Source organism: Gouania willdenowi, chromosome 9 (genome assembly GCF_900634775.1).
Source record: "Gouania willdenowi chromosome 9, fGouWil2.1, whole genome shotgun sequence".
In the NCBI taxonomy this organism is placed as follows: Eukaryota; Metazoa; Chordata; class Actinopteri; order Blenniiformes; family Gobiesocidae; genus Gouania; species Gouania willdenowi.
In genome coordinates, this window is record NC_041052.1 from 4,510,023 (window position 1) to 4,533,118 (window position 23,096).

At 34.6% G+C, this 23,096-nt stretch overlaps 1 protein-coding gene across 5 annotated transcripts in view; it reads left to right on the top strand.

Annotated features, from left to right (window-relative positions):
• The window catches only part of dmxl1 (Dmx like 1), a 70,001-nt gene extending 54,421 nt beyond the window's left edge, over positions 1 to 15,580 (top strand). For 3 of the 5 annotated variants that reach the window (XM_028458037.1, XM_028458039.1, XM_028458038.1), the window contains 8 exons: positions 351 to 498; positions 4,820 to 4,880; positions 5,380 to 5,507; positions 7,333 to 7,410; positions 7,502 to 7,593; positions 7,691 to 7,743; positions 8,850 to 9,067; positions 14,732 to 14,968. In XM_028458037.1, the coding sequence (XP_028313838.1) occupies positions 351 to 498; positions 4,820 to 4,880; positions 5,380 to 5,507; positions 7,333 to 7,410; positions 7,502 to 7,593; positions 7,691 to 7,743; positions 8,850 to 9,067; positions 14,732 to 14,968 (1,015 nt within the window). Of the gene's footprint in view, positions 1 to 350; positions 499 to 4,819; positions 4,881 to 5,379; positions 5,508 to 7,332; positions 7,411 to 7,501; positions 7,594 to 7,690; positions 7,744 to 8,849; positions 9,068 to 14,731 lie in introns of all 5 variants that reach the window. The other 2 variants (XM_028458035.1, XM_028458040.1) reach the window with 1 other exon arrangement.
• The last annotated feature ends 7,516 nt before the right edge of the window (positions 15,581 to 23,096 follow it).

Consider the following 23,096-nt stretch of genomic DNA (forward strand, 5'->3'; position numbering starts at 1 on the left):
TTTGCCAGGCTCACCGTTTCCCCAAGTTTATATCACATGATGGCAGTCTTTTTTTTTTTTTACCTAATATTGTTGAAATTTTGCATGTTTCCTTTAGTTTTTCCTCAAAATTTCCCCAAATTAAATAAGAATTGGTCACAAAATCCAGTAAATTTGAAGTAAGGATCCTGTAAGGACTGTTATCTGTCACTTATTGCTTGGTTGTTGTCATTGCTTTACATACATTACATATTATTCATACATGGAAGTGAGAACCAGGGCGCGTTGTCCAGCCCATAATCTGGCCACTTGACTTTAAAACAATCCGTATTTGGCCCCCTGAACTAAAACGTTTAATGTTCCTCCTGCAGTGTTGGTGGGGATGAGTTTCTTGTGGTCCACACTCGTGATGACTTCGGCAGCCTCCACGGCACCACACCATACACCCACAGCAGCCCAGGGACGCCCATCAGTGTGCCGTGGCTGGGAGGCCTGCAGACGGGCACGGGAGCAGCTTTGGTAAGCTGAGAGTGAAAGCATGAACATTTTCATTCACTAAAGATTCATCATTTAATTATCACTGTTTAGAGGCTCCGAACTTCCCAACATCATGCCAAATATGCTAAATACATTTAAGGGTTCAAATTTGTTATTATTTAGGGTTACAAAGGGGTGGACAAGAACTTAAGCGGAGGAATTTTGGAAATAATCAAAAATACGAATTTTTCTTGAGATTATTCTATTGAAATTAACTTAAAATTGGTGGAAATTTTAAATAACTATTAAACCCAAATATAAATATTAGCATCCATGCAAAATAATACTTGACAACCCAAATGCACGTGCGAAATCATGCAAGATTTAACGTCTGCCTGTTTGCTAAAGTTGCTACACATTAGATCACCTATTTTACAGTGGAAAAATTGCACGTAAATTTGTGATATTGTTCCATAATATGTCATTGAGGGTTTATTTTGTGTCATATAGCTATTACTTATTACTAGGGCTGGAACTTAAACACGTTAATTGTGATTAAAAAAAATAAATAAATAAAAGTAAAGCACAAAAAATAAACAATTGCTTACTTAAATTTAAGTTTGTGCTTTGTGAACAATGCAATCATAATATTCTCTATTCATATTGCACATTGTTTGCACTTAGTGATGAAAATAATACACAGTGTCATTGTTTAAGCTCATTTATTGTTTTCAGTGATTCAGTCATATACATAAATCACTTTAAATTGAAAAACGTTGCTTCTCGTGTCACATATTGTTATGCAATTCATTTAGATTGATTGATATGAATTCATTATAAAGTCTCTAATTAATTAGATACATTTGTTTTAATCGAGTCCCACCACTACTTCCACCACTACTACATCGTATTTTGCATGAGGATTGACATTTCCGTCACCCTGATCTATCGTTTAAGGTGAAAGATTGCGTGTAAATGTGTGATATTTTCTTAAAACCTGCATGTTTGGGTATATTCTCTGTCATATTGCAATTTCTGCTAATTTAGTTTAAAAACATAATTAGAATATTGAAAAATAATTAACAATAGTTTAGTTCTAGAAAGTGAAATGTGTGTTTTATGTCTATTTTCCACAATTATGGGCAATCAAAGCCCCTATACAATATTTTGTTTGGGACGCTTCTTGTATTTCTTTGCTTCAATCTACATCAAAGCTGCCTTTAAAACAAAAAAATGTAATCATTTAACAGTTGTTCAAGGCACTGGATGGGAAGCGTGCGTCAGCGTAAATATTTTTCATTTCAATTTAGGCCCAGTTCTTTGGGAGTTTATGACAAATCCTAGTCCTTCAGCTATGTGGTCGTCACTGCCATTTATTCCTTTGTTTTTGTTTTTTTAAAGCTGAGTGATTTCATCTCCTGACGGCTTTGCTTATATTAATGTATGTTGTCTGCTGCTCTCCATTGGCCCTTCCTTTTTTGCTTTCAAAGTAAAATGCTCAAAGCAGTTTGTGACTTAATTTAATAATTCATTTTTTTCTTTTTGTCTGAGCCTGCTTTGCCTAAAGCAACACAACGACTAATATTAGGCTCCGTCTTCGACTAAAGAGGATTGTAGACATTGTGGTTTGCTTGCAGCTTGTGTGACACACAGTCTGAGCTGTTTACTCTGCTGGAAGTCTGTCCGAGCTTGCTCTGTGCACAAGTTGGCAGAGGAAAAAGATGGATTTTATTCCGGTGCAAGTGATGTCTTTTAAGCAAAAAAAAAAAAAGATGTGAGTCATTTTTGTAGAGTTTGTTGGGCTTGTATATACCCAGTCTGACTTATAAAGATAAGCCCACACAGGCCTGGCTTTTTATTCTTCACACCCACAGATTACAAACCAAATATCTGACAGATGTGATGCTACAGGAGGACAAAGGCTAAAAGAGATGTGATTGATTTGGATGAATGGGAAATGAAACGTTTTTATGCTTCACCTCAAAGTCATTCTGTTCATTCCAATTAGTTGCCATGGCGACAGTAATGCCAAACCTGGGTTTAAACCTGTGGTCATTTGAGCTCAACTAATTGTTTGTGTCACTTTAGGATACACCCAGAGAGAGAGAGAGAGAGAGAGATGTGTTTTGTGTTTGAAGCTTCTAAAAACTGATCATTTTCAAAAACAGTTTTTAAGTTAGTGGAAGGGGAATCACAGCTTGTTCTTAATTATTATGATAGAAATGTGGATGGATTTAGGACTTTTTTAATTGTGTTGATTGTAAAAAGTCAAAAATAAAAATAAATAAGGTGAAAATTGATTAATTTCTTATTTTTAATGGAAAACAGTTTGAGCATAAATTTGCCATCAGTGATATCATCCATAGTTAAGCTCCACTAGTACTCGCATGTACTAGATTTAGGTTTACTAGTATGCGAGTACACTTTACTAGTGAAGCAAAAAGTGTCACCACTGAGGGAGCTGGATTTGGTCATAAATCCCCCTACTTCACTTGCACTAGGTCTACTAGAACTACTAGTGAATCTTTTGGCTTTACTAGTAATTGTTACTCTGCAAAATGTTTGTTTACTACTATGCTTAAAACCTCACTATTATCATTAGTAGACTTTTTAGTTTTACTAGTTAAGTCAGTGTTTTTCTACCTTGGGGTCGTGACCCCATGTGGGGTCACTTGAAATTTAACTGGAATCGCCTGAAATGTCTAGGAATTGGTTTTAAAAAAAATTACTGACCAAAATTACATTTTTAAATTCCAAGTGAATTATTTTTCTTTTTTAAATTAACACATCACACACACAATAAATATCAAACTGTGTTTTATACTTAACGTTTTTCAAATATAAATCTAGTTCAAATAATGAAAAATATTGTGTCACTTTGTGCAGTAATCCTCGATACGCTGTATTTATAACACACTTTATTAAACATGATCAAAAACTATTTAAGAAAAAATAAGCCTCCATGGTCACCAGAAATTTATGATGGTAAAATAGGGTCACAATTTGGCGTAATTTTGTGCTGCTTTTGACATAACTAGTGTGATTGCAAAATTGATTAATTATATTTATTAATATTTTCTCATATGCTTACTCATATATTTGATCTTATTCAAATATAATGTCTTAAGTTGTATACTTTCCATGTCTTTTGTCTTCCTCTTTCTGGAAGGTTGGTTAACTCGCTCTCCCAATACACATCTTTATCAAAGGCCAGACACGACGACTTACACACACACACACACACACACACACACACACTTCTACGCTCATCTGCAAACTGACCCCCTCTCTGCTTTTTCTTTGAACTGACCCCCTCTCTGTTTGTTCATTCTCATCTCTTCGGGGGGTGGGGGTAGAACGTTGAACTGGGTAAAAATGTGTGTGAAGTGTGATCCTTAGTCAGTCTCGTGTTTCTCCCTTTGGCCAAAGGGAGATCCTTTTGATTATCCTGTCTGTACATTTTTTATTTAGTTTAGAATAAATCAGTTTTTATTACATCATTTATCACTGCAGAGAGTGTTTTTTCCAGTCAAAGACGAGGTAACTGTAAATTTCACCGTAACACTAGTAAAAAAAAGTCTTCTATTATTACAAAATCTTCTTTACTAGTAGATTATTTTGCTTTACTTGTAAGGTCTACTCGAGCACTAGTGCACCAAAAAATGTTACTAGTAAAATAATGATTTCCTTTACTTTTCTTTAATCTCACTAGTAGTACTGCTAGACAGTTTTTAGTTTCTTGCCAGTCTGGCACGGTGTTTGGACCACCTCTTCTAGCAGGACCATCGGGCCGTTAACCCCCCTGTGGTGCAGTTCACACCTACGCAGGCCAGACAATGGCCCCCCATGGTTTCACACATGCACAGAGCTGGTTAGGAACGGCCCTGGTTGCCAGTGTGAGTACACCCTTAGTCCACTTCAGTAGTACTTGTAAAAGATTAATTAGTAGGACTAGTAGACATAATTTAAATGAAGTAGGAGGGATCAGAAACAAATCCAGCTCCCTGCTTGGTTTCACATTTTCTAAAGTTAATGACAGCCTGAAATTGCTTTTCCTCACCCCCCCCTTGTTAGCATATAAAGCTAGCTTGTTGTACTGGTGACATTTTTTGTTTCGCTAGTTTGCTTTGCTACAACTTTGAGTACTAGTAGAGCTTAACTATCATTGAAATAACATTTATGCTCAAACAGCTTTCCATAATTTTTCGGGTTTGTCTTTAAATCTTTTCCTAAAAGCGGAGCTGTGTTGGATCTATTGTGTTTCAAACTAGCACTGAATACCTTTGTTTACTATTAAGTTCCAAACTGTTACTTACTTACGATCTCCTCCTCCATCTCCTCTACTTCGCTTTCCATTTCCCAGATGATCAAGAGAAATATCAACAATGTGAGAAGAATGACCTCCCATCCCACACTCCCATACTGTAAGCACATGTCTGTCTGTCTGTCTGTCTGTCTGTGTGTGTCAGTAGATCAAGATAGAATTAAACTCTTACAAAATGCCATCCAGACTTTATATATGCCCGTGGTAAAAACTGCCTCTTGGGAATGATTACATCAGCTCATAGTTTTTCTTCTATAGATAAAGTGAGTATGGGAGTGTTGGGTTTGTTCATCCTTATGCTACTGCTGCTGATGCTGATGCTGATTAGCAAAAGGCTGAGCGAGCTCACTTTCCACAAACCTTGTATTTTCCCATCAGAGCAGGGCTTCAGCTGTGAGGAGTTTGGGTGGAATAATTGCCAACAGGAAGGTAAAAATAGCTTTCCAACTGTGTCGGGAAAAACACTTTCCTTAATCAATTATAAAGCAGATGATTTTGGGGGCGACAAGGTGCCAAAACATTGTGTAGAGACCAGAGCACTCGTTGACAGTCAACTGGAAAGCAAACGCATGGCATGTTTTTGTCCTCCTGCGTTTCAGACCTGACAGGAGCTCAGGACGGCAGTGTGAGGATGTTCGAGTGGGGTCACTCCCAGCAGATCATCTGCTTCAGGAGCCCGGGCAACTCCAGAGTGACTAGGATCCGCTTCAACCACCAAGGAAACAAGGTCAGCGCCACTAGTACCAACGCTGGAGTTTTTCAGTGTAAAAACAAGAGAACACCAAGCGCCAAATTTTCTCACTCAGAGCTATCTCGCGTCGCAGCAGCTTTCTGGATTCCATCAAATTTTTGACTTTTCACCAGTATAGTGATCTGTATTCCCTCCAAAACGTAATAAAATCTTCCACTGGCTAAGGTTTATCTTTGGTTAAAGTTTTGTCAAAATCCATTAAGTACTTCTTACATAATATTTCTAATAGACAAACAAACCAAATATTACTAATACATTTTATTTGTAATGCACTTTACATTCAAATAAATCTGAAAGAGCTACAGGTTAAAAATAGAATAAAATAAGATAAAAGCCGTCCAAGGAGGAAAAAGCAAAAGTGCCAATGTTTTACTGGCTTCAGAACTAGAAAATGTTGTGATGTGAACTCGTCATAGTCAGAATCTCCCTCCCTCGCACAACAAACCTCAGAGGGGACTTTCAGCACCCTTTGTTCTTCAGCGGAGTTATTCCAGCACTCTGAACTCAGTCACTCGCCTCAGGCAAAGCGTTTTCTCTGATGGCGCCTCTGCTCTACCAATACGGTTTTATCTGCTTTTATTAGCCAAACATTTTATTGCACATTGGAAGGAAATAGTCTCTTGGTTTTTAGTTATGTAAGATGTTGTTGGAGAATAATCGGAACCACCCGAAGGGAGAGAATTGTCAGTGACTGTAAGTGACAATGTAATCAGTCGTCTCTGTTTCCACCAGCATTTCAATTCATCCGTAGTGCTGGGAATTCATTGTTCCCAGTACAGGAATTCCTGGTTATCTTGTGATTTGTGCTAGCATTAAAATTGTCTAAAATATTAAGAAACAGTTTAATGTATTTTAATCAAGTATTAATTACGTTTGTCATTGATGTCAGGTCTGGTCAGGTAAATGTTTTTTTCCTTTTGGTGTTTGTCCTCAAGTTTGTGCGTATTCTGAATGCACTTTATTCTGCTTATCAGCTTAAATCACATTTGTCAGTGACTTTCCTGGTGTTTTCATTGTTGACAAAAAAAAAAACAATGACACATGTTAATAATATTAAATCGGAGCTATATCATATCCCGGGAGAAAGCGAAACATACAGAAATCAAACCAGACACACAATAAACTCCATTAAAAATAAACTAACCCCCCCGTCTTAGCATCCGTCTTCAGGACTCCAAATCCCACAATACAATGCGCAAGACTTTTCCAAGTTGAAATCCCATGACCATTTGGAGACTAAAACAAACTTGCAAGCGTCAATTTGTACCTTTGACATTTGTGAGTAAATCTGTATCAGAGGATTTATGAGGACAACATTTGGATAACATATAGTTTTATAAATGTAAGTTATAAAGGTAATGGAGGAACGGTGTAAGAAAAAAAATTATTATATTTCACGCTGCGATTTCATTGTCAAGTCTAACTTGGTGCAGTGTAAATATTCAAGTTTGCTTTAAGAATTGAGTTCACAGCACTGCATTAAACACGGTAGAAAAACCGTATTGAATGAATGATTTTAGGATTTTGTGAATCAATTTCGGGTAATTAAAAAGAAAATCAATTGAATAATTTTTAACCCAGACCAAGTAGTTAAGCAACTTTAACTAAAGTGTGGCACTCATCACCCGTCTACTCTTCATTGTTCATCATCTTAAATCACGTTTTCCAAAAGATTAACACCTAAAGAAAAGAAATGGCGTGACTTTGCAGACTTTGCGCTGCAGGAGTTTCACTTTGGGGAAACTTTTTTTGAGCCGTGACTGACATTCACTGACTCGAGCTGTTCTCATGTTTTCTTCAGTTTGGTATCGTTGACGCCGATGGAGGTTTGAGTCTGTGGCAGACCAACACCAGCGGTGACACCCCCAAACCGTACCTGGTGAGAAACACACAGCTCTACTGCAGCACACGCTCTCCTTCTCTCCATTTCTCCGTCTCCTTTCATCAACCTTCCCATTTCTCACTCCCAGACCTTGCAGTGCCACAACAAGACGGCTAACGACTTTGTCTTCGTGGGCTCGTCCTCGCTCATCGCTACTGCTGGTCTCTCTACAGACAACAGGTAATGAAAGCTTTAGAAATGCTGCAGGGTTTTCATTCAGCTTTTAATGTAGGAGGTGCAGCGAATAGTAACCTAACGCTGCCTTTGGACTCCTCAGGAACGTCTGTCTGTGGGACACTCTGGTAACTCCTGCTAACAGCCTCGTGTACGGTAAGAGTTAACCATCAAATACCTTATTTAGTTATTTGTTTATTACAGTAAATTCTGCTGAAGCTCTAGTTCAGGGGTGTCAAACTCATTTTAATTCAGAGGCCAAATACAAACCAGTTTGACCGTAAGTGGGACACATGTTTAAGGTGGGAAAAGAGCAAATTCAACATTAATGTGCCCTGGTTTGCACTTCCACGTATAAATAATAAAGTATGTGAGTATATCAGTCCCTGCAGGACCTACACTTAAATTTCCCTGAGTTTGGGAATTTGGGGAAATTTTGTGGAATATGTTGAGGAAAATTTGCCAGATTTTGGGAAAATATGGAGTTCTTTCAACATTTTGAGATTAAAATGACTTTATCCTGTGAAAAACTGAGCTCTGCAAATATTATGGATTTTAAGTGATTTTTTTGTATTTGGAAAGGCTGAGTTATCTACAGCTGAATTTGTTGATCATTATTTTCTATCATTTTTACTTTCTTGAGCGGGCCAAATTTGATGACAAACTCATTTTAGTTCAGGGCCCAAATAAGGAACAGTTTGGTCTCAAGTGGGCCACAGATTTTTTGAGGGAAAACCAGTAACTTTAACTTTATTGTGGTGCCCTTGTTTGCACTTCTACATATATAGAAAATACAAAATATGTAAGAATCCGACACTATTCAAGCAATAAGTGACAGATATCAGTCCCAACAGGGTCTTCACTTTAAATTTCCTAGATTTTGTGACCAATTTCTATATCATTAAAGAAAATGTTACGTAATAATTTGAGGAAAATTGAAGGATTTTTTAAGATTTTTGATTTTTTTTCAAATGTTTAACATTAAAAATGACTGCAATCATGCCATATAAGCACCGGAAAAACTGTGAGTTCCTACAAATGTTGTTGAGTTTCATTTACACAATGATTCATGTTTTCTCTGTCATTTTTACTTTCTCTTACGGGCCAAATTGGATGCTCCAAAGGGCCAGATTTGGCCTCCCGGCCTTAAGTTTGTCACATGAGCTCCAGTTGAACCCATTCTGTTATTATGGGTAGAAAGGTCTAAACAAGGTGAAGTGTCCACTCTTCCTCACCCGCTGTGTTCCTCTTCCTCTCCTCAGCCTTCTGCTGCCATGACTCCGGTGCCACCGTGCTCTCCATGGCTCCCAGGCACCAGCTGCTCATCACTGGGGGGAGGAAGGGTTTGATCAGCGTTCTGCAGCTCTCCCACAGGCACCAGAGGCAGAGTTTTCAAGCCCACGACTCTCCTGTCAAAGCACTGGCTGTGGACCCCACAGAGGATTGCTTCATCAGCGGATCGGCCGAGGGCAACATCAAGGTGGGTCACGAAGCTTTGCTTCATTTGAGAGAAATATTCCCTAACAAGCACTGAGAAATATTATAGATAGACTTTGTCTGTCCTGAAGCAGTGACAGAAATAATGTTTTGACATCACGATAAAACACATTCAGCACAATAAAATCTCATGTTGTTCAGATCAGTTATTGCGGAGGGGATGAAGGTGATTTTGTAAATGTACATATGATGTTTGTGCTCCTGGAAGTAACCTTTACCAGTCCAAGTCAGTGGCGCACCTTCAGTATAACACAATAATGTTGTGATTACAGTTACAAAGCTTTATGTCAAATACATTGGTGTTTTTTTCTTCATGTAATGTTGTTTTTTAATGAGATATGTTGTGGTTTATTCTGTATGGCTTATAAAAACATATTAGTTTTGTCAGGCTTTTTAAAACTGTCTACAAATCACCTGTCACAGCATTTAAACTCAGACTCAGAAATACTTTATTGATCCCAGGGAGAAATTATTTTGTTACAAATGAAAAGAAGAAACGCTAAACAAAGAAAGGAAAGAAAGGAAAAAAAGAAAACGTACATAATTAAGACTGTTAAATTAAACAAGTGCAAATATTACAGTAGGAAAAATAATACTAATAATATTACAAATGTACAAATATAATACACATATATTTACATGAATCCAGAAGCAAAAAAACCGTAAAACACAATATTCAACATAGAATTGGACGGAGGGGAGAGAATGATGCTGATTTTGGGAATATTTTGACGGAATAATCCTAAACTAAAAATATCTGAGACAATTTATATTTTGGGTAGGCCATGTTGGTTTTTATTTATGTCTGTTTCTTTGTTTCTCATTGAGATGCTTCTTGATTGGCTACACTCTGTACCACATCACAAATTACGCACACACGGGGACTTTTGGTCCCATTGACCAACCTGTAACTCTTTAGACGGAGCTGTGTGTTACACAGATTTAGAACGACTGCTGCTGAGCACATCAGTGTCAAATCTTTAATTCTTTACGATTGTTGGCAAAGATCTGCCAAAGCTGTGAGAAACTGAAGCTCATCTGAAGTTGAACATCAAGAGGCCGCCTTTAAACAGTTTGATGAGAGTTCACGGAATATGAGGATTAAAACTCTCACACAGTCTTAAGTCTAGAAAACATGTTATCAAATAATAAAGCTCCCAGACTGGGACTGAGGTTCAAACGATGCTAGTGGCTCAGAGCTAATCCCACACTTTGCAGCGTCTGGATTTTAGTGTGCACACAGACAGGCTGCTCATATTCTGTGTTCATTAAGATTCCTGTAGGAGAACTAACCAATGGGTGGATTCATCGTGTGTGGCACTTTTCTCCACATTTGATTAAAATTTAAATAATATCTGTGTGTCAATCACAGGCTCAAACAGGACAGTTACTGTTAGGTTTTATGGACTGTGAAAGAAAACGGCAGTTATTGTAACGTTTGTTGTGAAGTTATATTCACTTTTAAAAAGAAACTAACTGGTTCATCTGTGGCGTTCTGATGTGTGTGTGAATCATGGGTTTTTGTTTGTTGTGTGAAGTCAATTAATGAAAAAAACATTGTATTTCTTTCATCATTCATCGACTAATTAACAAATCCCAACTTGTGTTTAATGAGGTGTATTTGCAACAGAGTTTAGGTTTATTTGCATCATTTACAGACGTTGAGCTTATCAATTGACCAAATTCAAGACAAAAACAACCTTTTAGTATGTAGTTTTTAGAACTAGAAAGATAGAAAAGAAAGAAAATGTAAAAGAGGTTGCATGAGATGAAATTGCCACATCAAAGGACCCATAAGCCAATCATTAGAGGACCTGTGATGTCCTTTGATGACGCTTGGGTTTTCCTCTCAGTATTACTGCTCGGAGTCAGTATAATGATAAATAATCAATAACTGTTAAATTAAGATTTTTTTTAAATATATAAAAAGTTGAAATTGCCGCTGAAAAGTTTGTTTTGATATCCAATGTATACAGTCTGTTTATTTTTGGGAAAACGTTATAATGTGCATTGCATTGTGGGATGTGGACTGTGGAGTCTTGTAGACGGACGCATTGAAGTGTTTTTACTGCATTCTTACCGTATTTATAATTTTTTACCAAAGTGACTTTCCAACACATTTCTGGTGTTTTCACTGAAAGTTGCAGCAAAACAATGACGGATGTTTATTTTGGGGTTTTAATGGAAAGATCTGTAGGGTGAGGTGATATCACGGGGAACTAACTAGAACAAAAAATGAATTGCATCCACATAGTAATTCCAGCAAGATTATGTTTGTCTTGTATTACTCGAAAGTCGAGGATACTTCAAAGGATACTTCAAAGGACACATCAAAGCGATCAGCAGACGCCTCTGATGAAGACTGGCAGTTGTCAGTTAAAACATGTCAGGAGATCAAAGTGGATTTCCTAAGGAACTGTTGTCTGAATAAATGAAACTTTAACACACTTCTATGCATCCATCTATGGGACTCCACATCCCACAATGCAATGCGCCAAACTTTTCCAAACTTTGTTTGTTCATCCTAATGTTGGGCCTCATGTTGGAACCGCGATAGTATTAAAAGAATTTTAGCAAAAGGAAGAAATGGATTATATTTGTTGCTTAAACAAGTAAAATGGGCCAAAGACAGTTTTTTTTTCTGTCGGTTTGTTTCTAAAAAAAAAGCTGAATGTGGGTGTTCAACATTATCATAGAGTAAGATCTGAAACTAGACTCAGCTCACGACCGTATTCCTGGATGTGCTCCATTGCTGCAGAAAAAGTCGTCTCCGTGTGTTTAAACCCATGTTAATAAGTTTGGATTTAGTTATGAGTGATCAAACAGAGCAGGAACATTTGGGTCTGTGGATCAGGCTGTTCTTCAGCCTCCAGTGAGTCATAAGTTACTGAGTTTCATTTCCTGGCACTGAAACCTGCAGAGTTACAAGAAACTGTGGATTCAGTTCAGTGTCAGAAAACGGAGAGAGAAAACATGTCAATGATCACGAGTAAATATCCAATCCAGCCTCAGAAGAAATCCTGTAACGTTTTAGAGTCGCAAACAGAAAAAACTCAGAGCTGGAGTCGTTTCTTCTGAGGTTTTAGCTTTTTAAACACTAGCAATTAGTTTTGTTATTCAAATCTATGAAGTCTAGTTCATTTTACCCACAATCCTTTGCAGGTGACAATAGATTACAATGCAAAATGTAGGTTTTCTTCTTTGCCAAATTGGCTCCAATCCTCAAAGTCGAGGGTTTCTGACTCATTTTAGGTCAGAGGCCAAAAATTCAGCAGTTTGATCTGAAAACGGACGCAGATTTTAAACCACAAAAATAAGTCATTTCAACATGAATGTGCCCTAGTTTGCATTTCCACGTATAAACGACGTGAAGTATGTAAAGCAACGACAATTTCCAAGTAATAAGTGACAGATATCAGTCCCTAAAGGAGCATCACTTCAGGTTCCTTGATTTTGTAACCATTTTTTTATTACATTTTGGAAGGTTTAGTGGAATAATTTGAGGAAAAATGCAGAATTCTGGACAAATGTAACCATTTTTCTGCAACTACAGCAAGCTTTCCATATTTTAACCTATTTTCATCACTTTTTCTTGCCATATTTTTGATCCTACATTATTCTCATTTCTGCCACTTTTCTATCACATTTTTGTCACTTTCAAGACATTTTCAGCACTTATAAATCCTTTCCACCACTTTTTCCACCTAAAAAGTGTGGGATTAGCTCATTAATATTGTTCACTCATTATTGTTACTTTTTTACCTCTTTTCACCATATTTCATGCTTATTTTTTTGCCAATTTAACCACATTCACAATTTGTGCCCATTATTTGCCAGTTTAAACTAATTGTTCATACTCTTTAGATTACCCCAACACCCTGTCCCCCCATTTCTGCCACTTTTAATCCAATTTTGACACTTTGAACCCTTTTTACCACTTTTTCTGTCTGTTTTTGGCCACTCTAATTTGCAAATTTTAATCAATTTTTGGTCACTTTGTTTTAAACCATTTTATTTTTGATTAAAACAATGATTTACATCTTCAGGATGACTATATATATATACAGTATATATATATACACACACTATGGCGCAGATAATAATGCACTTCCTGGGTAACAGTGGATATTATTCAGATAAATAAATATGTGGTTATCACACATTCATAGAACAAAGCATAGCAAACTCTACTTTGATCCTCCTTTTGAAATACTGACATGCTGCGAATGATGACATAAAAGTCCAAAAGGAGAGAACGCTTTGTGTCCCTTCACAACAAAAGCGTAAAACTTGTTGAGAGACGTATCACTACGGGATCATTGAACCTCAGCAGCGTCTGCATCTGCTCAGCCTCTAAACGAGGCATCATCCACACGACGAGCTCGGCTAAAAATAGTAAAGCATCAGCGTGTGGAGAGAAAGGTCACTGAAGAGGAGTTAGTGAGACTCAGAGCGAGAGAAGCCGTTCTCTGCACCTCTAAATCAGTCTTCATAATAATAATAGTAATAATAATGACAAGCAGCTGCAAACCAAATCACGTTTCATCAGCATGTTTTTTTACAGCTGTTCAGTGAAAATGTGGTGCAGTTAAATGAATCTTCTTCATAATAAGATCAGTGTATTACTAATGAGGCTGCAGACTGAAATAATGTTAATATTACACTCAATCTTTGAATTGAAGTCTCCAACAGGAGGTAAACAAAACCATCTTCACTTTAGCCAGAAACTCTCCCACTGAATCCTCTTCAAAATAAAAGCACGGAATCCTTATTCAGTCTACACCAGACGTGGGTTGCTCCAAAATACACAATATTACAGAAAAATTATATAATTATAGCAACAACAAAAAACACGACGACAAAAGCACAAAAACATTACAGAAAAATATTAAAATACAACACAAATACAAAAAAATGACTCATCACACACAAGACAAATGCACAAAAAACACCCTAAAAAGACACAAACACTCCAAAAACACACAAAACGCCAACAAAAACATGCAAGATGACCGCAAAAAATAACAGAAGAATGAAAAAAAACAAAAAATAACTCATCACACACAAAACGACAAAAACACCCCCAAAGAGAGGCACAATTTTACTCGTATAACACCCAAGACTATGAAAAAATAACAGAAAAATATAAAAAGACGCAAATACAAAACAACAGGAAAAAATGCATAAAAACAGCAAAAAGACACAAAATTACTCCAAAATAGACAATTTTATAGAAAAATAGTCAAAAGGACAACAAAAAATGCACAAAATTAACAGAAAAATATAGACAACACAAATACAAAAAAATGACTTGTCACACACAAAACACCAAAATTACACAATAACACCTCAAAAAAACACAAAATAGACAATTTTATAGAAAAATATCCAAAAAGACACAAAATTACTGCTTAAACAAACACACAGGACTACAAAAAATAACTATATATATATGAATATATATATATATATATTCATATATTCCATGGACACAAAACGACAACAAAAAAGACTCCATAAACAGAATGATTCCAAAAAAACACAAAACAAACCCATTGTTTTTTCCTGTATTAATGCTAATGATCCTTGTGATCATTTTAAATTAATGTGAATCTTGATGTAATAATTAATATCTCTCCATCCTCAGGTGTGGAGTCTAGCGACTCAGTCTCTTCTCTTCACCTTCGCTAACGAACACGCCCGTCAGTCTCTGTTCAGGAACCTGGGCACGGGCGTGATGCAGGTCGAGGTGGGACCGACCAATCACGTGTTCTCCTGCGGCGCCGACGGCACCATGAAGATGAGGACCCTCCCCAACCGCTTCAGCGTTAACAACAACAATCCCCTTGGCAACATCAAGAACGACGTCAAGTTCTTCATTTAGAGCCGAAACAGTAACGCAACCTGAAGACTTTTACTTTCCTCCTGTTTTTACTTCCTGTTGTTGGAGCGTCACATGGAGGACATTTAAAGCACACTCACACTTTTTATTCATTGAAACGATGAATTTTGGATTTGCACAAAGCAGTTAAGCTAATTTCTACGACAAAGCCAGTGAAGAAGAAGAGGTAGAAGAAGGTTCAGGAGGCTCATATTTCACCTCGTGGCATCAAAGTGTCCTTAAAACTCGGAGAAGTAACGCTGCCAACGTAGGAGACGGAACGTGGACCACCTGATAAATCACATCCTGTTGCACAAAGTGATAATTATTCCAAACCCTTTGATAACTTTAAACCATTTGAGCTTCAGCGTCGATGAACCTTTCATTTTTCCACACGGACTGGGATCGATTGCTGCCTTTTTAAACGGAATTGACTCCTCCCACTTCTTCTTTGTTTTTCTTTTTTTTTTCACGAGTGACGAACTCCACCTCATGTGTTTATTTTGATTTCTTCCAGCGTGTCCACCTTCGCTACAGGCTGGGGGGGGCAAGTAATCTGAGTAAATGGACTTATTGATGCTTTTCCATGTGAATAAAAGAATCAATTAAACTAAATATATATATTTAGCAATAACATCCATTTATTAAGGAAAAGCTTCCTTTCATTATGAAGCAGCAGTAGATGAATTATATATATATATTTATGAATATTAGGGATGAACGATCAAACCAATGTGTTTTAGTGACGCCGACGTTTCCCACATAACACGATGGAGAATAAACAGTTGATTGGTTCTTCATCAGACTGTAGCTGATGATGATGATAATGCTGCAGTCGACACATCCAGTTACTGGTTTTTTTTCTTTACTTAGTTCAAATGTGAATTTGATTTATTATAATTTTATAAATGAAGATATGTAAAGTGATATAATTTATATAGAGAGAAACTGATGTAATAATAAAAGAGTGGTATACAGCCAGTGTTTGTTGTGGGTTTAAAGCAACTTTTAATCACTGCAAGGGCCAAAAAACTGTGATTGTAGCTCATCTGAAGGTCACATGATCAACATTAGATTAAAGACCAATCAAAACTTCAACAAAGACGAAGAAGAAAGGTTTGTGTCTATTTTTGTGGTGGTAATTTTCATTTTGTGTATTTCTGCTGTTGATTTGTATTTTTTGTTGTAATGTTTTTGTTTTTTTGTCGTCATTTTGTTGATTTTTTTTCCTTTGTAATTACTTTGTATTTTTATTGCTGATTTGTCATTTTTGTGTTTCTGTGAGTGATTTGTATTTTTGTTGTATTGTTTGTCTTCGTTGTAATATTTTTATAGTTATCGTGTGTTTTTAGAGTCACTTTTTATTTTTCCCATATTGTGTTTCTGTTTATTTGTATTTTTGTTGGAAATTTTGTTTATTTTTGAAGTCATTTTGTGTATTTTTGTTCAAAAATTTTAAACACCTGAAAGCAGAGGTAAGGCAAAACCAAAAATCACCCCAAATCGAAGGTAAAGCTTTAGTAAGGCATATTTTCCAAAAAAAAAAAAATTGAGTTAATACTATTAGACCCTGAAAACTGCTGAAAATATATTGCACTTACTTAAACAGGGCTAAGAAAGCAGTATGGGACAAAATATGACAAAAAACAAAAATCACCCAAAATCAGAAGTAAGGCTATAGTAAAGCATATTTTTCAAAAATTAAAAAAAAAAAAGAATTGAGTTAAGATTCCCATTATGCCCTAAAAACTACTACAAATGTAATGAACATACTTAAAATGGGCTACGAAAGTAGTAAGGCACAAAAAATTACGAAAATCAAAAATCACCAACAATCAGAGGTAAGGCTATAGTAAGGCATATTTTTCAAAACAAAAAAAAATTGAGTTAAGACCATCATTAGACCCTAAAAACTACTGCAAATATAATGCACATACTAAAACAGGGCTAAGAAAGCAGTTAGGGACAAAAAATGACAAAAAACAAAAATCACCCAAAATGGGAAGTAAGGTTATATAGTAAGGCATATTTCTCAAAAAATTCAAAAAAAAAAAAAAATTGAGTTAAGACCATCATTAGACCCTAAAAACTACTGCAAATATAATGCACATACTAAAACAGGGCTAAGAAAGCAGTTAGGGACAAAAAATGACAAAAAACAAAAATCACCCAAAATGGGAAGTAAGGTTATAGAAAGTCATATTTCTCAAAAAATTCAAAAAAAAAAAAAAATTGAGTTAAGACCATCATTAGACCCTAAAAACTACTGCAAATATAATGCACATACTAAAACAGGGCTAAGAAAGCAGTTAGGGACAAAAAACAAAAATCACCCAAAATGGGAAGTAAGGTTATAGTAAGGCATATTTCTCAAAAAATTCAAAAAAAAAAAAAAATTGAGTTAAGACCATCATTAGACCCTAAAAACTACTGCAAATATAATGCACATACTAAAACAGGGCTAAGAAAGCAGTAAGGCACAAAAAATGACAATAAACAAAAATCACCCAAAATGGGAAGTAAGGTTATAGTAAGGCATATTTCTCAAAAAATTCAAAAAAAAAAATAATTGAGTTAAGACCATCATTAGACCCTAAAAACTACTGCAAATATAATGCACATACTAAAACAGGGCTAAGAAAGCAGTTAGGGACAAAAAACAAAAATCACCCAAAATGGGAAGTAAGGTTATAGTAAGGCATATTTCTCAAAAAATTCAAAAAAAAAAAAAAATTGAGTTAAGACCATCATTACACCCTAAAAACTACTGCAAATATAATGCACGTACTAAAACAGGGCTAAGAAAGCAGTAAGGCACAAAAAATGACAAAAAACAAAAATCACCCAAAATGGGAAGTAAGGTTATAGTAAGGCATATTTCTCAAAATATTAAAAAAAAAAAAAAAATTGAGTTAAGACCATCATTAGACCCTAAAACCTACTGCAAATATAATGCACATACTAAAACAGGGCTAAGAAAGCAGTAAGGCACAAAAAATGACAAAAAACAAAAATCACACAAAATGGGAAGTAAGGTTATAGTAAGGCATATTTCTCAAAAAATTCAAAAAAAAAAAAAAATTGAGTTAAGACCATCATTAGACCCTAAAAACTACTGCAAATATAATGCACATACTAAAACAGGGCTAAGAAAGCAGTAAGGCACAAAAAATGACAAGAAACAAAAATCACCCAAAATGGGAAGTAAGGTTATAGTAAGGCATATTTCTCAAAAATTCAAAAAAAAAAAAAATTGAGTTAAGACCATCATTAGACCCTAAAAACTACTGCAAATATAATGCACATACTAAAACAGGGCTAAGAAAGCAGTTAGGGACAAAAAACAAAAATCACCCAAAATGGGAAGTAAGGTTATAGTAAGGCATATTTCTCAAAATATTCAAAAAAAAAAAAATAATTGAGTTAAGACCATCATTACACCCTAAAAACTACTGCAAATATAATGCACATACTAAAACAGGGCTAAGAAAGCAGTAAGGCACAAAAAAAAAACAAAAAAACAAAAATCACCCAAAATGGGAAGTAAGGTTATAGTAAGGCATATTTCTCAAAATATTCAAAAAAAAAAAAAAAATTGAGTTAAGACCATCATTACACCCTAAAAACTACTGTAAATATAATGCACATACTAAAACAGGGCTAAGAAAGCAGTAAGGCTCAAAAAATGACAAAAAACAAAAATCACCGAAATGGGATGTAAGGTTATAGTAAGGCATATTTCTCAAAAAATTCAAAAAAAAAAAAAATTGAGTTAAGACCATCATTAGACCCTAAAAACTACTGCAAATATAATGCACATACTAAAACAGGGCTAAGAAAGCAGTAAGGCACAAAAAATGACAAAAAACAAAAAACACCCAAAATGGGAAGTAAGGTTATAGTAAGGCATATTTCTCAAAAAATTAAAAAAAAAAAAAAAAATTGAGTTAAGACCATCATTAGACCCTAAAAACTACTGCAAATATAATGCACATACTAAAACAGGGCTAAGAAAGCAGTTAGGGACAAAAACAAAAATCACCCAAAATGGGAAGTAAGGTTATAGTAAGGCATATTTCTCAAAATATTCAAAAAAAAAAAAAAATTAAGTTAAGACCATCATTAGACCCTAAAAACTACTGCAAATATAATGCACATACTAAAACAGGGCTAAGAAAGCAGTTAGGGACAAAAAAACAAAAATCACCCAAAATGGGAAGTAAGGTTATAGTAAGGCATATTTCTCAAAAAATTCAAAAAAAAAAAAAATTGAGTTAGGACCATCATTAGACCCTAAAAACTACTGCAAATATAATGCACATACTAAAACAGGGCTAAGAAAGCAGTTAGGGACAAAAAATGACAAGAAACAAAAATCACCCAAAATGGGAAGTAAGGTTATAGTAAGGCATATTTCTCAAAAAATTCAAAAAAAAAAAAAATTGAGTTAAGACCATCATTAGACCCTAAAAACTACTGCAAATATAATGCACATACTAAAACAGGGCTAAGAAAGCAGTTAGGGACAAAAAATGACAAAAAACAAAAATCACCCAAAATGGGAAGTAAGGTTATAGTAAGGCATATTTCTCAAAATATTCAAAAAAAAAAAAAATTGAGTTAAGACCATCATTACACCCTAAAAACTACTGTAAATATAATGCACATACTAAAACAGGGCTAAGAAAGCAGTAAGGCTCAAAAAATGACAAAAAACAAAAATCACCGAAATGGGATGTAAGGTTATAGTAAGGCATATTTCTCAAAAAAATCAAAAAAAAAAAAAAAATTGAGTTAAGACCATCATTACACCCTAAAAACTACTGCAAATATAATGCACATACTAAAACAGGGCTAAGAAAGCAGTAAGGCACCAAAAATCACCCAAAATGGGAAGTAAGGTTATAGTAAGGCATATTTCTCAAAAAATTCATAAAAAAAAAAAATTGAGTTAAGACCATCATTAGACCCTAAAAACTACTGCAAATATAATGCACATACTAAAACAGGGCTAAGAAAGCAGTTAGGGACAAAAAATGACAAAAAACAAAAATCGCCCAAAATGGGAAGTAAGGTTATAGTAAGGCATATTTCTCAAAATATTCAAAAAAAAAAAAAAATTGAGTTAAGACCATCATTAGACCCTAAGAACTACTGCAAATATAATGCACATACTAAAACAGGGCTAAGAAAGCAGTAAGGCATAAAAAATGAAAAGAAACAAAAATCACCCAAAATGGGAAGTAAGGTTATAGTAAGGCATATTTCTCAAAAAATTCAAAAAAAAAAAAAAATTGAGTTAAGACCATCATTAGACCCTAAAAACTACTGCAAATATAATGCACATACTAAAACAGGGCTAAGAAAGCAGTTAGGGACAAAAAATGACAAAAAACAAAAATCACCCAAAATGGGAAGTAAGGTTATAGTAAGGCATATTTCTCAAAAAATTCAAAAAAAAAAAAAATTGAGTTAAGACCATCATTAGACCCTAAAAACTACTGCAAATATAATGCACATACTAAAACAGGGCTAAGAAAGCAGTTAGGGACAAAAAACAAAAATCACCCAAAATGGGAAGTAAGGTTATAGTAAGGCATATTTCTCATAAAAATTCAAAAAAAAAAGAAAATTGAGTTAAGACCATCATTAGACCCTAAAAACTACTGCAAATATAATGCACATACTAAAACAGGGCTAAGAAACCAGTTAGGGACAAAAAACAAAAATCACCCAAAATGGGAAGTAAGGTTATAGTAAGGCATATTTCTCAAAAAATTCAAAAAAAAAAAAAATTGAGTTAAGACCATCATTAGACCCTAAAAACTACTGCAAATATAATGCACATACTAAAACAGGGCTAAGAAAGCAGTAAGGCACAAAAAATGACAAAAAACAAAAATCACACAAAATGGGAAGTAAGGTTATATAGTAAGGCATATTTCTCAAAAAATTCAAAAAAAAAAAAAAATTGAGTTAAGACCATCATTAGACCCTAAAAACTACTGCAAATATAATGCACATACTAAAACAGGGCTAAGAAAGCAGTTAGGGACAAAAAATGACAAAAAACAAAAATCACCCAAAATGGGAAGTAAGGTTATAGTAAGGCATATTTCTCAAAATATTCAAAAAAAAAAAAAAATTGAGTTAAGACCATCATTAGACCCTAAAAACTACTGCAAATATAATGCACATACTAAAACAGGGCTAAGAAAGCAGTTAGGGACAAAAAATGACAAAAAACAAAAATCACCCAAAATGGGAAGTAAGGTTATAATAAGGCATATTTCTCAAAAATTTCAAAAAAAAAAAAAATTGAGTTAAGACCATCATTAGACCCTAAAAACTACTGCAAATATAATGCACATACTAAAACAGGGTTAAGAAAGCAGTTAGGGACAAAAAACAAAAATCACCCAAAATGGGAAGTAAGGTTATAGTAAGGCATATTTCTCAAAAAATTAAAAAAAAAAAATAATTGAGTTAAGACCATCATTACACCCTAAAAACTACTGCAAATATAATGCACATACTAAAACAGGGCTAAGAAAGCAGTTAGGGACAAAAAACAAAAATCACCCAAAATGGGAAGTAAGGTTATAGTAAGGCATATTTCTCAAAATATTCAAAAAAAAAAAAAAAAATTGAGTTAAGACCATCATTACACCCTAAAAACTACTGCAAATATAATGCACATACTAAAACAGGGCTAAGAAAGCAGTAAGGCACAAAAAATGACAAAAAAACAAAAATCACCCAAAATGGGAAGTAAGGTTATAGTAAGGCATATTTCTCAAAATATTCAAAAAAAAAAAAATTGAGTTAAGACCATCATTACACCCTAAAAACTACTGTAAATATAATGCACATACTAAAACAGGGCTAAGAAAGCAGTAAGGCTCAAAAAATGACAAAAAACAAAAATCACCGAAATGGGATGTAAGGTTATAGTAAGGCATATTTCTCAAAAAAATCAAAAAAAAAAAAAAATTGAGTTAAGACCATCATTAGACCCTAAAAACTACTGCAAATATAATGCACATACTAAAACAGGGCTAAGAAAGCAGTTAGGCACAAAAAATGACAAAAAACAAAAATCACCCAAAATGGGAAGTAAGGTTATAGTAAGGCATATTTCTCATAAAAATTCAAAAAAAAAAAAAAATTGAGTTAAGACCATCATTAGACCCTAAAAACTACTGCAAATATAATGCACATACTAAAACAGGGCTAAGAAACCAGTTAGGGACAAAAAACAAAAATCACCCAAAATGGGAAGTAAGGTTATAGTAAGGCATATTTCTCAAAATATTAAAAAAAAAAAAAAAAAATTGAGTTAAGACCATCATTAGACCCTAAAAACTACTGCAAATATAATGCACATACTAAAACAGGGCTAAGAAAGCAGTAAGGCACAAAAAATGACAAAAAACAAAAATCACCCAAAATGGGAAGTAAGGTTATAGTAAGGCATATTTCTCAAAAAATAAAAAAAAAAAAAAAATTGAGTTAAGACCATCATTAGACCCTAAAAACTACTGCAAATATAATGCACATACTAAAACAGGGCTAAGAAAGCAGTTAGGGACAAAAAACAAAAATCACCCAAAATGGGAAGTAAGGTTATAGTAAGGCATATTTCTCAAAATATTCAAAAAAAAAAAAAAATTAAGTTAAGACCATCATTAGACCCTAAAAACTACTGCAAATATAATGCACATACTAAAACAGGGCTAAGAAAGCAGTTAGGGACAAAAAACAAAAATCACCCAAAATGGGAAGTAAGGTTATAGTAAGGCATATTTCTCAAAAAATTCAAAAAAAAAAAAAATTGAGTTAAGACCATCATTAGACCCTAAAAACTACTGCAAATATAATGCACATACTAAAACAGGGCTAAGAAAGCAGTTAGGGACAAAAAATGACAAAAAACAAAAATCACCCAAAATGGGAAGTAAGGTTATAGTAAGGCATATTTCTCAAAAAATTAAAAAAAAAAAAAAAATTGAGTTAAGACCATCATTAGACCCTAAAAACTACTGCAAATATAATGCACATACTAAAACAGGGCTAAGAAAGCAGTAAGGCACAAAAAATGACAAAAAACAAAAATCACCCAAAATGGGAA